At 41.7% G+C, this 16830-nt stretch overlaps 1 protein-coding gene across 11 annotated transcripts in view; it reads right to left on the bottom strand.

The window, feature by feature from the left end:
• SDCCAG8 (SHH signaling and ciliogenesis regulator SDCCAG8) overlaps positions 1-16830 on the bottom strand; it is a 250606-nt gene that overhangs the window by 91903 nt on the left and 141873 nt on the right. For 8 of the 11 annotated variants that reach the window (XR_007131196.1, XR_007131195.1, XM_047754910.1 and 5 more), the window contains 2 exons: positions 3537-3664; positions 1112-1220 (listed from right to left, as the gene is read on the bottom strand). The exons of 2 other annotated variants lie outside the window; for them this stretch is intronic. Coding sequence is in view for 7 of the 9 variants with exons in the window: in XM_047754910.1 (XP_047610866.1) it covers positions 1112-1220; positions 3537-3664 (237 nt within the window). In the remaining 2 variants the exon portion in view is untranslated. The remainder of the gene's footprint in view (positions 1-1111; positions 1221-3536; positions 3665-16830) is intronic. One more of the 11 variants, XM_047754915.1, reaches the window with a different exon arrangement.

Here is a 16830-nt window from a genome sequence, read left to right as displayed (position 1 = left end):
TGCTTGTTCTTTGTAGATCTAAGTGAGTTTCAGAAAAATATAAAAGGGAAGATACACATAGGTTATATTGTGATGTGATATTTGAGATCTAGCTAGTTAACTGAATGATTTATTCTGAGTTCAATTCAAAGAGATTCTCAACATCATTCATTTATAAGATGAAACCACAGTTCAAGCAGGTCAAATAAATCTGTCCAAGATTACACCATTACTGTCAGAGCTAAGAGAGAACTCAGGCTTCTAAGAATTTAGAATATAAAATCACTCATTCATTGAGATGATCTGATTAGAAAATGTACAGAAAAAATCCATTAAGATCCTAATCAATGGATTTATGAAAGATCATATGCCCATAAAATGAATGATGCTGTTTTATTACAATGAAAAAAATTTAGGAGATAGGATGGTTTTGGTTTATTTCAAAGTATCATCTACTTTCATTTTTATGTATACATATTTCATCTATTATCATTTGACTTAAAGATAACTTTTGTGCATTCATGGAGAACTATAATAATAATAACGTTAAATGTGTTAAAATAAGACTTTAAAACTGCTTGATTTATCTTTATCCTTTATTAAAATAATGGCCATTTTGAGCTTTATATTTTGAAATTTCATAGTTTTCAATTCTGAACATTAAAAAAGTCAAATATGAGTTCCTGTCATGGCTCAGTGGAAATGAATCTGACTAGCATCCATGAGGACGCAGGTTCAATCCCTGGCCTCGCTCAGTGCGTTATGGATCCGGTGTTACTGTGAGCTGTGGCGTCGGTTGCAAATGTGGCTCGGATCTGGCGTTGCTGTGGCTGTGGGGTAGGCTGGCATATGTGGCTCTGATTTGACCCCTAGCCTGGGAACTTCAATGTGCCACAGGTGCGGCCCTAAAAAGACAAAAAAAAAAAAAAGTCAAATAACAGTATGTATACCTAAGTGCGAAAAAACACCAAGGTTTCTGTGTGGACAATTAAAAAGTGCTCAGAGAGAAAAAATCATTTTTTTTTTAACAGCAAATATGCCAATAGGTATCTAATTTTGACACTGTCTTTTAAGAAAAAATTACAGTATTCATATACACAGTATTCTGAAAGTGCTGTATAAGATTACGTACCTGCTTTTCTGTGAGATTTGTTCCAGTTTCTTGGCTAATGTACAGCACTCTTCCTTTAACTTGATCAAAAATGTATTCTGGGAGGTCAGCAAGGAATATTGTTCACTTTCTAGAAATAACAACCCCCCCCCCAACATAAGATGTTTATGGCTGTGGCTCTGTAGCGCTTCCACACAGACAGCGGTCAAGGTGCTAAGACCACCACACACACACATTTCCTCTGAGACCCTGAACCACTCCGAAGGTCTTAGATCAAAGGACTGCTCAGCTGGCAAGACACTCAACCTTAGGAGACATTTCTTTTCGTGATAATTATACACCAGAAACATTTTCAATCCTACCAGCTTTGTGTAATTTTTAACATACTAATAAATTGTCAAATACCTAAAATGGAGTCGTAGATGATTATATTTTCATAATATGCAAGCTATTTTATCTTTATGTTGACAATTTTACTATCAACAGAGTGGTAAAAGTTATCACAACCAGATACTTCAAAACTAAAAGAACTGAGGAACTCTCTTCTACACTGTAATGCATGTTTTTGTTTCACATTTGCTCACATATTTCACCATCCTGCAAATAATTCTCTAATTACAAAGGCAAAATACATATATTCCTTATTTTATTGTCAACAGTGTGAGAGCATCAGTGAAGATGTGATCAAAGGAACCGAAGGGAGTCTGGTATTTTAGTGCAAAATACAAGGAAGTAATCTTAGAGTGGCTCAGGTAATTTTTTTTTTTTGTCTTTTAGGGCTGCACTGGCAGCATATGGACACTCCCAGGCCAGGAGTCAAATCAGAGCTGTGGCTGCCGGCCTACACTGCAGCCACAGCAACGCCAGGTCCTTAACCCACTGATGGAGGCCAGGGATTGAACCTGCATCCTCGTGGATGCTAGTCGGGTTTGTTAACCACTGAGCCACAACGGGAGCTCCTCAGGTAGTATTCTTACCCAGCCTTCGCAGATACTGCCCAGGTCTCCATCACCAGGATCCTGCTAGTAGAGGGCAAACGACTGCTTATCCTGTAATTTCCTGCTCTTGTTGGCAGTGGAAAAACAACCACCACGCCTGGTGATTTTTTTCATTTCCTTCTGGCCAAATACTGTGAGGGGAAAGCCTCTACTGAAAGTGATGGAGTGAATCATGCGGACCAACATGACATTTGCCCCTTTACTGGTTACGTAATGAATTTTACGTGAGCAATTTTTCACCTATAGGATAAGCAACTTTTTTCTTTTCTTTTTTTTTTTTACCACGTCAACAAATATACTTTACATTAAATCACATGAAAACTATCTTTAGGTGACAGCTTTAATAGACCCTTTCTTTTCAGTCTTAGATCATGATTGGCAAAAAGCATAAAGCATACAAAGCAAAATAAATCAAGGCACTAAAAATTAAGCCACATTTTTTCTGGAAGAGACAGGATCAATTAAACTTTTGTTTTAATAGTACAATCAGCCTGGAGTGTGTGGCGTGGAATTATAATGACTGACGCTGTCTTGTTTTGACTAACACTGTCTGCGAACACACAACTCAAGAGTGAAAGGAACTACATAAGGCTCCAACGGAACAAATCAAACTGCCTATTTTCAAAGTGCATTTTACTTTCAAATTAAAGGTAAAGAGTTACTGGCCAACTCGGGCTGCAGAATAGCGCCAACGTGATGAAAGATGGCAATTTTTAGCCAAGCTGCCAGCTGTGGTCAATGCCTTGTATTAGTGAATTTTAACAGCAGTTGTGAGAACTTGAAGAATGCAAAGGATTAAACATCACGCTGGATTGGGGTGGGGGAGGGGGGAATCATACAAATGCTAAAAATGTTCGAAGCTGCAAAGATTAAATAAAGGAACATATCAATTTGGAGCCACTGAATTACATCCAGCTGCGACAGTGAATTAAGAACCGATTAATGGCTAAAGCTTTTCTCCAGTTTGGATGCTGAAGCAAACTCATTAGGCTTTTAGAGTAGCTATAATGTGTGTTCTGTGGGAACTGTTCAATGCTATTCAGGAGACTCTAACTGTAAGCTCAGAGCATTTCCCGCAGAGCTTCTGATGCTATTTTCTTTATATAACATGTGTGCCTGAAAACCCAGCCAAAAACAAGCCCTTTGTTTTTCTACTTTGTTGTGGTCTCTCTCAGCTTTACGTTTCTTGAACACAGGTAAATAAACTCATAATCCAGATGGTGCAACAGATGTGAGAGCAGCATTCTGAAATCAACAGACAGTGGGCAATACTTTCCATTTTCTCTTTTAAACGCTAACTAATATGTAATTCGGAATCTCCGGTGTAGTTAGCATCTGCTCCCTTCGGCCAGCCAAAGGTTACAGGTGTTCCTGATGTCATTTCACAGTAAGGCGTGGGCCTGGCTTGTGAGCAAGTGCCCAGGCTCTAATCTTTCCCTACCACCTACCAGTTTTGTCATGCTGGGCTTCCATTTGCTGTATCTTCTGTGTCAGCTCCTGCTCTCTTTGCTGGGCCTGAAGGGCTTGGGCCTTCGCTTCGTTGCTAAAGCTCTGCTGAATGCTATCTTTTTCCAGTCTACAAGGCAGAGAGGAGACAGACAGACGTTTAATCTACACATGCACTAACCCCCATCAATGCCCCCACAGACCGCAGAAAGCTGATAGGAAGGAAATTGTCAAGCCTAAGCAGACAACGCTCTTTCCACAGACTCCCCCTTACGTTAGGGGGGAACCCGAAGGACCCTTCCTACAATGGCCACTACTTGCCATAAATCCAGAGGGACTCAAGTAAGCAAAAACCACGACAAGTGAATCATGGCATTTTGTGACTGCAAAACACACACCTCCTTCTCCAAAACAGTCTCAAGGTTTTGTATCACCAATTAATCTTTTTTCTTGGTCAATGTTTCCTAAAGATACTGGAGTTATAGGATGGCTTAATATACCAAAACTTAAATTCTTTCTTTCTGTTTTTTTTTTTTTTTTTTTTTTTGCCTTTTAGGGCCAAACTCATAGCATATGGAACTTCCAGGCTAGGGGTTGAATTGGTCCTACAGCTGCCGGACTGCACCACAGCCACACCCACTTTGGAACCACGCTGCCTCTGTGACCTACACCACAGCTCATGGCAATGCCGGATCCTTAACCCCCTGAGTGAGGCCAGGGATGGAACCTGCCTCTTCATGGATACTAGTTGGATTTGTTTCCGCTGTGCCACCATGGGAACTCCCCAAAACTTAAATCCTTGAAACTAAGCTTTGCAGACCCCTCTGCTTTTCCTCCCTGGCTTAAAATGGAATCTCAAATATCAGGCAGACGATCCTATCTAGAGGCAAGTGAATGATCCTACAGAGCCACAGGCATGTTTTTCGTTAAATGTTTTCACACCTTAGGCCGTGTAATGTGAATGTGAATGTGAAAACGAAAAGATCCCCCAGCACGTCATACTAAAATCCCTTTGGGTCACACGGAAAGAAACTGCAGAAGCAGCTTCTGTTGTCACAGTCGTCTGTCCTCCCACTGTGACTGGATGTTGACCCGATGCACGGGGTCAATCACCAACGCTCCTAGAGAGAGAAACTTCCTCAACAATTAGGACCTAAGAATGCAAAGGGCCTCGTGACTGGCACCTCTGAGGATACCGACATCGCGCACGAGCGTATGCGCACTCACAGACACACACACACACACACACCACTGATTCTTTACACTCTAAATATAGGTGAGTGATATGAGGGTTCCTTAAATTAACTGGCTTAGTTATTTCTAACACCTCATCTCCTTGTGGGCATTTCTCATCCATGCTGCTTTCGTTTACTGATGGAGATATTTACTGTCTTGCTGTTGCCAGACTAAAAATAAACAATCCCATAAAGCTATCGCTACTAGTCTATGTACCGCTGTGGAACTTCCATTCACTGGCTTCTAATTATAAAGCAACATAAGGAAAGTCTGTATTGAAATCGGTCAATGCATGTGGTAATGTTGTAGAATAAAATTCCAGAATGAAAATACACCCGACACCTCGCTCAAATGGATCGTCAGGGGTCCATGCTAAATGGGCAATAAGGTCCCCTGTGGTCCTTCTAATAACAACAGCCTTTGGATTTTCGCCAAGGTCTTGCTTCGCACTCAGTTCCAGCCTGGAATATTGCAACAAATGGAGAGGGGCACCAGGCCCCTTACTGTCACCCCAGTCACACCCTGTGCTTTCTGGCCCTGGACAAGTGCGCATGTCTCTGTGTTTTGCTGGGATGTCTTCCCCACCCACATCAGCCCCCTCTGCCCCCCCCTCACCCCGTCCCCCCGCTCAGTGTGTACTACTCCTTTAGGGCCTGCTCAAAATTCCACTCTCCTAAATTAGCCCTTCTTCCCTCAGTGACATCAGTGTACGCTGTGTATGTATATCTACTAAGACAGCATTTACCACACTTGGGTTATTGGTTTCCTTGTCGGTCTCTTTTTGTCACCTTCGTCTCTCCTATATCCTGAGCCCAGCTCAGTCCGTGGCACAGAGGAAGGAAATGGTGAATGTTTAATGAACGGATGTCCTTATACACTTGCCAGAGTGGCGAAGAAGGCTGCAGCCTTTAAGAACAGCTGCAGAATCTGCTCAAGTCATATGAGCAGGCAAAAACTTTTCAGACATGTTTGGAAGAGAATGGCTCTAATGGCATTGCCAGCTGGAGATGAGGGGCTCAGCCTAAAAAGAGCACTGTGGATTCTTTCACTAACTATCCCCAAGATAGACCTGTAACCAGATCAAGGAATGCAGCTAGGGAGACCCAGGACTCTGAGCTCTCCAGTAATTGGGTGACCGTCAAATGCATTGTTCAAAACCAGTACCCATTTGAGAGTGAAACTGGGGCATCATTAATAATTATACCAAGACAAAAGTCATAATTGGGACTAATCTTTGTAAACGGGGGCTTATGATTCCTTAATACAAAGGGTGCCAGGCTCACCAATAATTTCCAGAATGAGGAGTTCCTATGGTGGCTCAGCAGTAACAAACCCAACTAGGCTCCAGGAGGACTCAGGTTCAATCCCTGGCCCCACTCAATGGGTTAAGGATCCAGCATTGCCATGAGCTGTGGTGTAGGTTGCAGATATGGTTTGGATCTCATGTTGCTGTGGCTGTGGTATAAGCTAGCAGCTGTAACTCTGATTCGACCCCTTGCCTGGGAACTTCCATATGTTGAGGATGCGGCCCTAAAAAGCAAACAAACAAACAAATAAAAAAATTCAAAATGAGAAGCTATCTAATTACTGGGGAGCTTGGGGTTAATAGATGCAGACTATTGCCTTTGGAATGGATTAGCAATGAGATCCTGCTGTGCAGCCCTGGGACTATGTCTTGTGACATGATGGAGCATGATAATGGGAGAAAAAAGAATGCATACATGTATGTGTGACTGGGTCACCACGCTGTACAGTAGAAAACTGACACAACACTATAAACCAGCTACAGTGGAAAAAAATAAAAATCATTATATATAAAAAAAATTTACTAGTGAAAAGGACTAGAGTCTCATTGTTGTTCTCCTTATAAGATAAAACAGTTTAAAAGAAGACCTTACCAACAAATGTTGTTACACTTCAACTCTCGTTTCTTGAATTCTCTCCCAACGACACATTGTTTTCCACATTTTGGGTTTTTTTTTTTTTTTTCGAGATATAATTGTTATAAAATTCACCCATTTAAAACAAACAATTTTCTGTAAACTAGAGTTGTGCAACCATCACCACAGATGTTCTAATTTTAGAACATCTTCATCAGCCCAGAAAGAGGCCCTTTCTTTCTATGTGTGTCCGTTTGTAGTCACTTCCCACTTCCACCGACCAGGCTTAGGCAACCGTTAACCTACTCTCGGTCTCCATGGATTTGCTTTTTCTGGACAATTCATACAAATGGAATCACACAACATGTGGGCTCCGGGGTTTGGCTTCTTACAGTTAAGATAATGTTTTGAGGTTCATCTATATCGTTAAGTTGCATCAATACTTCATCGTTTTCATCGCTGAATAGTAAGTAGTTCGTTGACCGGATAGAACACAAATTTTATTTTTTATTGCATAACGACATGGCATACCCTTGCTTTCCTACCTCCTTTTTATGCCCTCTTTCTCCTATGTTGTTCTCGCCCCTTGCCGGGTCTTTCTGACCTAGTGGGTTTTTGGTAAAACCTTAAACTGTTAGAACTGAGAGGGACTCTCAAATCTGTTTAATCAAATCCTCTCACATTAGAATTGAAGAAAAGGAGGGCCATGAAGAATTAGAAATCCTCCCAAAGGTTACTGTAAGCACTGTAAAGAGGTGGGATTTGAAATATTTTGATGCAGGAAACCGATTTTATACCACTCTAGACAGAATCAATAATCGGTTGAAAGAATTAATAAAAAAAATCACTTAGGTCTCCAAGGAAGGGATCAGAGAAGAATCCAAGTCAATTCATTTAATATTTATCATAACTCTGTTATATGAAAGACACTCTGCTAGGCATGGCTCAAATAAAGATACGTAAATATGGCATAGTACTTGCCCTAACAGGGAATTCAAAGGGGCCAAGACAGAACGTGAGGTGAGAGAGGGGTTTCCACTGTGGCTCAGAGGAAACAAATCCAAGTAATATACATAAGGTCATGGGTTTGACCCCTGGCCTTGCTCAGGGGGTTAAAGGATCCAGCGTGGTCATGAGCTGTGGCATAGGTCACGGATGCAGCTCAGATCCCGAGTTGCTGTGTCTGTGGTGTAGGCCAGCAACTACAGCTCTGATTAGACCCCTAGCCTGGGAACCTCCATATGCTGCGGGGTGTGGCCCTAAAAAAAAAAAAAAAAAAAAAAAAAGTACGTGTAAAACTTTACTACTGCATTGAAGGACTAAAAGTTTAGGATATTCCTAAAATCCATCAGTGCCTGTGGGACAGGAAAGAGAAGTCCTGAATCTACCCTGAGGACAAGGCCCTGGTGTGGCAGTGATCTGAGGCACCAACACTGCCTGCCATGTTTCTCTTCACCTGTTTACTGTGACTAAATTCTGGTGTCAGACATACAACCCTTCTGGTTACAAGGTGTTCACTTTCAAAGTACAATATTGAGAGCTTTGTGGGAGTTCCCTTCGTGGCTCAGCGGTTAACGAACCTGCTGGCTAGGATTCATGAGGATGTGGGTTTGATCCCCGGCCTCACTCAGTGGGTTAAGGATCCTGTGTTGCCCATGAGCCGTGGTGTAGGTGGTAGACACAGCTCAGATCCTGTGTGGCTGTGGCTGTGGCGTAGGCAGCAGCTGTAGCTCTGATTCGACCCCTAGCCTGGGAACTTCCATATGCCATGAGTGCGGCCCTAAAAGAGCAAAAACAAACCCTCATTATCGAGAGCTTTGTGACAGCATCATCTTGGGGTAACAACATGCTCACTAGCTGAGTGCCATTCTCGATGGAATTACAGGGAAGAAGCAGGGGGCTGTTGTGAGTTAAGACACATGAAGATCCACTTGTCCCAATAACGGTGACATCTTTGATCACCTGGTCGATGTTATGGGTGTGCTAGAAAATATTTTATCATGGATTTGAGGGGGCAGCCCCAGTGTTTGCCAGTTTTCAGTATCAATACTTCTACCAGAGCCCACTGTAAGCTACCAAAGTGACATCGCTGAACTAACTGGGCGAGAAACACACGTAATTGGTTTTCATGAGCGGTACCAGCCAGCCTCGGCACACCATGGGTTAGACGGTCTCCCCCAGGCTTCTCCACTGTAAGTTACTATTCCCCTCTCTGTAGGTAACATAAGACCATGTGATTATCCTTTTCCTCATCAAACCTCCTAGTTTTATATATAATGACGACTTTTCCACTCTAACATTCTTTCTTCTTCATTAGTTAACTCTGTGCTGTAAGGAAGAACTCTCCTCTCTCTCTCATTTATTAACTTCTTGATGTCACTGTGGAGTCATGGATTCTGGTTTTTTTGTTTGTTTGTTTGTTTTGCCTTTTGTCTTTTTTTTTTTTTTAGGGCTGCACCTGCAGCATATGGAGGTTCCCAGGCGAGGCATCTACTCGGAGCTGTAGCCGCCAGCCTACACCACAGCAACACAGATCCGAGCCGCGTCTGCAACCTACACCACTGCTCACGGCAACACCAGATCCTTAACCCACTGAGTGAGGCCAGGGATTGAACCCGCAACCTCATGCTTCCTAGTCGGATTCGTTTCCATTACACCATGACGGGAACGCCGGATTCTGGTTTTATTCACTGAGTTATAAGCCATTATGATCATCACTTATTTTTAAGTTCAACTCATCCTAGATTTGGCCAGTGGGAACTCCGTTCGAGCTGGTTATTGCATGAATATCTCCGTTATCCTTGTGCACCTCTTGGTTCTAGATCCCTACAAGATGTTCCAGGTTCATCTTGCACTGTCCTTTGCCAGCCCTGGAATCAGCATTTTGTGCTTTTTAGTGGAGGATGGTATTTAGAAACCAAGATCTGTCACTAAGTGGTGCTCACTGCTGCTGACAAGTCCTGACTTAGTAAACAGGGCCAGGATATGAATATACATCTAAATGCATAAGTACAAATATGAATATTTGTCTATATGTCTCTATAGGAATACATACACACACTGATGTTTCTAATTCCAATCCAACAACATAGGTAGAACCTAGTCTTCCCTCTTTCTATAAGTGTTACACTTCCTCCACAGTGGGAAACTTGGAATCCATTATTTTAACATGCTCATTTTTTTCAAGCTTAGTATACACAGAAAGTATTTTCAAAATTGTTAATCTACTATGGAAAGTGAATCTATGAGTAACTAGAGTTAAAAACTTGTTTATCATTTAGCTTTTTTAAATTGAACCATAGTTGATTTACAATACTGCATTAGTTTCAGGTGTACAGCAAAGTGATTCAGACTCTTTTCTGTTATAGTTTATTATGAGCTACTGAATATAGTTCCCTGTGCTGTACAATAAATCCTTGTTTTTAATTTATTTTATATATAGCAGTGTCTATCTGTTAATGCTTTTTTCTTTAAAAACACACACAGCATTTTTCACTTGATTCTCTTTGTGTTCTGGAAAAACCATACCTTAAGAGGCAACAGAGTATAGCAGAAAGCTCACAAACCTAGAGGCTTCAAGTATAGTATCTACCTCCTTATTACCCACGTAACCACAAACAAGTAATTTTAATTCTTTTTTTTTGGCAGCCCAGCAGCATATGAAGTTCCCAGGCCAGAGATCATATTCCAGCTATAGTTGCAACCTAAGCCACAACTGCATGAATGCCAGATCCTTATCCTACTGTGCCGGGCTAAGGATACAACTCTTGTCCCAGGGCTCCCAAGACACCGCTGATCCTGTTGCACCACAGCAGGAACTCCAGTAACTTAATTCTTTCAATCCAGGGGTTCTTTGTGAAAATAGGGCAGGAAAAAAAAAAATCCTACCTTAAAATATTAATAATTTTAGTGACATATTATTCATTAGTGTTTACCATAAGCTAAGTTCTTTACATGTATCCTTATAATCTCACGCAACCCTAAATGGTAGGTTCTCTTATGACCTTCACTTTATAAATGAGATAACTGGGGCCTAGAGAGGCTGTAAAGTTCATTCAAAGTCTACCAGTTACTAAGGGCCTACCTGAGTCTAATGTCCACAGTACAAATCTCTATGCTTCAATGTTATTCTGTCAGGGATGCAGAGAAATGAGGTAAAGGACAAGAGTCTTATTTCACTTATCTACATGTGTGTGACTTTATACCTACATTACCTATCTTGGTAGCCCAGTCCCAAGATGGTTCTCCTTCTCCTTTCTCATTTGTCCTATATGTCACTGATCACTTCCTCCTACCATGACACCATCAACTAGCTGTATCCTTAAAGAAAAATATCAACGTCTGCAAAAACATTAAAAGGTATATAAATACATCTCTTGCCTCAAGCTGACCACAGACTCCTAAGGAAAATCAGACATGCACATCTTAATTGGAATGTTAGTGCCCGAAGAACAGAGACCTTTATTCTGCTCACTAATTTATCCCAAGAGACCAGCATGGTGCATGAAACACAACTGTGTGGTCAACAAGTATTTGATGAATGAATGAACAAGTGAATAAATGAAGGAACAACTGTTAAGAGATTGAAAGTACTAAGTATCCTTACAGGTTTAAGGATCATCCTGTCTACTGATGAGAAGAAGAGAATGGATAAAATAATCTCCACTTTGGCCAGTAATTTAATTATTGTTATTAACAATAATAACAAGATAAAAACAATAGTAAAATCAGTAGACAGCATGACATCATACATGTTTGAGAAGAACCGTAAGTCCTATACTTATTGATTACGAACAGGGACTATGTTCTCATACTTGAGCAAAGGTAGAAATACTGGGATGGAACAAGTAGGGAAAGAAAAATATAGGAGGACTAGGATTCAGTAATTCCTACTTCCTCAAGTATGCAAAACACTTTATGGTGTCAAACATTTCCTAGAGTAAATTATTTCTATTTTATTCACTGCAAAGTATGTCACAATTTTAAGCACGAGGTTGAGAGATGAGTTATCAGAGCACAGCACGAGTCACTTCTAGGAAAGGAAGCAGAAACAAAGGAGGTCAACTTCTTTCAAAGGAATCAACACAGAAGGAAGGGAATAATTCTTAAAAATTCCTAAAAATATTTTTCCTCCAAAAAGCTCTCTCACAACACCTCCAAAATAATTCGAAAACTCAAACCTTCAAGGCCAAGGAGAGTGTGTTGACTAGACAGTGCCTGCGTCTATTACGCTGCCTGCACAACTCACATTTACCCAAGACAAACCACAGACTCTTATCATCTCATCATCTTCCACACGTCTTTGCTTCCTGTTTTACAAAGCGCATTCAAATGCACTGACCTCTACTCTTCATACTGATTCTGTAAGAAAGGGAGATGGAACAGACATCCTTGAGAGATGAGGCATCTTTAAGCTCAGAGACTTAAGAGATTTTTCTTAACACCCAACAGCTAGTTGTAAGTTTGGTGTCCTTTCCATTTCAGAGCATTGCCTTGCATGAGAAGTTTAGTCAAATTCTACTGCTCACCCATTCAACAAATACCTAAACACCTACTCTGCACCAGGCACAGAAGCGTGGGGAGGCATCAGTATACAAGACACAGGCTACAGCCATCCCTCCAAAGTGTTCGTGGTCTGGCAAAGAAAACAGATGCCAAAGAACAACTAAAATGGTAAAGTAAATATTAAAGGGGAGCTAAATTTCCTGCTGTTTTACAGTGGATAGGATGGGAGTTGGGGAGTGGCTAGGCACAGAGAGGGAGGATTCCAGGAAGCTTAAAATATCTGAGGCTTAAAGTGAGTAGTAAATGAGCCACATAAAGAATGAGGAGAAGATTGTTACAAGTGAAGTGGACAACTGGTGCAAAGGCCGGGGGTGGGGGAGCGAATCAGGTGCCTCCTGGAAAACTGCAAACAGTATTGGCACGACCGGAGGGTGGAATATGTGTGTTGTGGGGTAGAAGCGAGCAGTTGGTGGAGGGGAGATGGAAGAAAGAGGAGACTGGAGATGTAGGCAGGAGCCAGGACGGGAAGCTATTTTTAAGGACTTCATCCTCAGGGAAAGAGGGAGCCAATGTAGGGTTTCAAGCAGGGGAGTGTTGTGATCACACTCGAGCTTTAGAAAGATCACTCTGGCGGCAGTGCTGGGAACAGATGGGCGAGGGACAACATTAGAAGCAGGGAGAGCACTTATTACTACAGCAATAGCAAGAGCAATTTCTGTCATTGTTTCGTAGATGTTGTAGAAACCCTAGGTAGATACAGAGAGTGAAGAGCCATCAAATGCACATTTCAGGATTTTCAGCCTTCAAAGGTTTTAAGTACCTTGGAGGTCTCAGACGAACTAAGTGCTTGTATGGATCAGAGTTCCTGGGAGAATGTCGGGCCCGCCTCTATTCTATCTTATGATACTATGAGCTCAATGCTAAAGACTAAAGAATAAGAACAAATATGCTATTGCATGAAATAAATTAGATCATGATTTTGCCTTTGCCTCTTCATATTGTCAAAATATTCATATTTCCACCTCTGAGTTTTCTGTGTAAACTATCACGTCAGTCCATTCTTGTCTTTCCTCTCTGAAAAAATATCAGTTTCCTAATAATCCTTCCGAGGGGTAGCTTCAAATTAGATTATCAGTAGGCTCAATATACATTATAATGGCATTTCTGTAACCTGTCAAATCATTGTCAAACTGTAGTGCAATTGATTAAAATGAGTTTCTATTTTATATGCAAAATGTTTTTTAATTTCTAGGAATTTTTTTTTTTTTTGTCTTCTTAGAGCTGTAGCTGTGGCTTATGGAGGTTCCCAGGCTAGGGGTGGAATTGGAACTGCAGCTGCTGGCCTATACCACAGCCACAGCAACGCCTGATCCAAGCCACATCTGTAACCTACCCCACAGCTCATGGCATTGCTGGATCCTTAACCCACTGAGCGAGGCCAGGGATCGAACCTGTGTCCTCATGAATACTAGTCAGACTCGTTTCCGCTGAGCCACGATGGGAACTCCTAGGATTTATTTTTAAATGGGGAACATGTTGGTTACTTTGTGGCTATTAAACTTATTCAGAAATATGTTATAATAACAAGAGTGACAATTACTAAATACATTTCATGATATCTAATTTCTCAAGTATAACAGAGTAAGTAATGCTTCATTTATCTGGAATGTTTGGAGAGGAGATGTTCCACAAAAGAGGATTTTCCAGGTATTTGGCATATAGAAGCCTGACCATCTGCAGCAGAACTATGTCTAAAATATATTAATTATATCTCTGCTTCCTTAAGCAAACTACACCAACTGTAACAAACTCTTTGTAGTCCAGGTTCATGATTTGGACTGAGGGAGGCCTGCTTGCTGCTGCATTCCCTCTGCTGGGAAGCTCCTGAGAACCACAGCTCATGGCTGTTATCTTGGGGTGCCTGACTCAGGGACCAGAAATAGCAGGCACTCAATACCATTTGTTGCCTGAAAGGTCTCTGATGTTATTCTAAAGAAACAGAAAGCATACAGAGGCACTGATCGGCTTCTCATAATTGTTTTATTGGTTGTTTTTGCTATGATTTGCTGCCATGTTTTTTGTTTTGTTATGTTTCTGGTTTTTTTTTTTTTTTATTTGTTTGTGTTTTGCTTTCTAGGGCTGCACCCTCAGCATATGGAAGTCCCCAGGCGAGGGGTCGAATCAGAGCTACAGCTGCTGGCCTACACCACAACCACTGCAATGTAGGATCCGAGCCGTGCCTGTGACCTACACTATGGCTCATGGCAATGCCACATCCCCGACCGAGTGAGGCCAGGGATAAAATCCACATCCTCATTGGTATTAGTCGGGTTCATTTTTCTTCTGAGCCACAATGGGAACTGCCAGATTATTTTTTTTAGTATATAAAAGTGATGCTTAGGATAAGTTCCACTGGTCCTACGCAGAAAAGTGCAAGGGCTTTGTGATAGTTATTTGCTTCCTGAAAGTACTTTTAAATTTATCTCAGTTTATGGCTATGTGTTAAATGGCTGAATTTACCAGAATTCTAAGTCTGAGGAAGGGGGGACGTGCTGTAATGAAAATTGGGGGGGGGGGGGGTTTCACTGTTCTGAGAAATTAGGATTGTGGTCTCCTGACTGACCTTGGCTTGATAACAGAAACAGTTCATTTTTAAAGCTTCATTGAGATCTCTATAACCTCTCCTCACTGTTACACAAAATTCTGGAGCTGAAAAGTACCAGCACTTATAGAACAAAATATTGACCTGAGCCCAAGTTTTCAAATTCTTACTCTAGTATGATTCCCAGTCTTCTAAATGGTTCTTGTCATAGTAATTAGTTCATTTTCTTCATCAAAACATTTTTCCCTTTAGTCATTTTATGATTTAACCTTATTTCTATTTGGCTTGTAATACTTGCTTGTAACTCTTCCTATCTACATCCTTAACTGTTTTCTCTGCTTCAGAAACAGGAAGTGTTTGCTGGATTTTCTTCTTCCTCAAGCCAGTTCTAAGCCATCATCCTTCTCATTCCTATAGCTGCAGAGCTGCCCTTTCTAGTCCTGAAAACCTGCTGTCTTCTTTATTTTAAATCTATATTCAAACTCATTTCTAGAAGTTAGCCTGCCTTGAACTTACCCAAGCCAGTGGAATCTGTGCCCTGAGAAAAGGAATATAAGCAACTAAAATATGTCTAAAACCAATATCGTACTTTGGGCCTTTATCCCTTAGTACATAAGCTCCACTACCAGCTGGGCTGGGCTGGTTATTCTTCTTCTTCCTTTTTTTTTTTTTTTTTTTGCTTCGCATCCATGGTATATGGAGGTTCCTAGGCTAGGGGTGGATTCCGAGCTGTAGCTGCCGGCCTACACCACAGCCACAGCAACACCAGATCCAAGCCATGTCTGTGGATCTACACAACTCACAGCAACACTGGATTTTTAACCCACTGAGCAAGGCTAGAGATTGAACCTGCATCCTCATGGATACTAGCCACAAATTTGTTTCCTCTGAGCCACAACAGGAACTCCCTGGGTTGGTTATTCTTGGCACACAAGGAGGGGGGGATGAAGAGTGCAGACTTTGGTGTCAGCCAGACCTGGCTTCAGAGTCCCAATACCCCCACCTACTAGCTGTGTAGCCTAGGCGAGTCACTTACTGGATCACTCAGGTTTTTCAGATGTAAAAAGGGGGTTATTAACAGTACATCTCCATATAGAACCACCAGGATATCATATGTAAGATGTACTTACTATAGGGCTGGTACATCATAAGTGCTCACAAATATTAATTGGTAGTGTTATTATTATTTTTTTGGACCTCACCTGTGGCATGTGGAAGTTCTGGGGCCAAGGATCCAACCTGAGCCACAGCAGTGACGATGCCAGATCCTCAACCCACTGCGCCACCAGGGAACTCCAATATCATTATTGTTATCATCATTATCTCCTAAAAGGTGACTGACTACTCAGACTGTAGCAGTCAATATAATTATCTCAAGGACAATCAACCTTGAAGAAAGAATAAAAAATCTCCTCAATTTGCTACCCAGGGGGAGGAGGTGTTGCACAGTGGGAGTGAGCTTGGGCTCTGGACGCACGCACGCTATGGACGTCCGAACCCTGACCCCCACCATCCGCTAGCCATGTGACATCAGAGAGGACCTTCTGTCTAAAGGCTCATTTTATCATTTAGGAAAATGATATTATCCGCATGTGAGAGAGAGCCCATAGAAAGCAACCAGCAACATCCAGCCCAGATCATCATTTGAAAGGTTAGACTCTACCTTCAAAGACGGGACTGGCACCTAATTATTTGGCAAGTTTACTTTCCATCGCTCTTAAGATGTAAAGGTGAAGACGGGACAGTAAGCTGTGGAAGAACTTATTGTGACCTGCTGCTGGTAGAGCTAATTGTTCAGCTTCTTTCTCCAGCCGCCTCCTCCTCTCAAAGTGACAGTTCCTCAGAAAACAACTAACCCAAGTTAGTCCCGGCTACTGGCTTCAAACTTTTTACAAAAGCTGACGGGATTTTATTATTTGCATAGAATGATTCCAGTTATTGCAGAAATAGACTTTAGGGTTCATGACTGCATCTACACTGCATTTTGTGGAAAAGCCAGGAAGACTGACGAACGAGAGGTCTACGGCAATGGTGGCTCGCACGGCGGCCGCTGGCCACATGTGGCTGCCAAGC

Source organism: Phacochoerus africanus, chromosome 12 (genome assembly GCF_016906955.1).
Source record: "Phacochoerus africanus isolate WHEZ1 chromosome 12, ROS_Pafr_v1, whole genome shotgun sequence".
Lineage (NCBI taxonomy): Eukaryota > Metazoa > Chordata > Mammalia > Artiodactyla > Suidae > Phacochoerus > Phacochoerus africanus.
The sequence above is the reverse complement of the archived record's forward strand: the minus strand, read 5'-3'. Positions and strand labels throughout refer to the sequence as shown.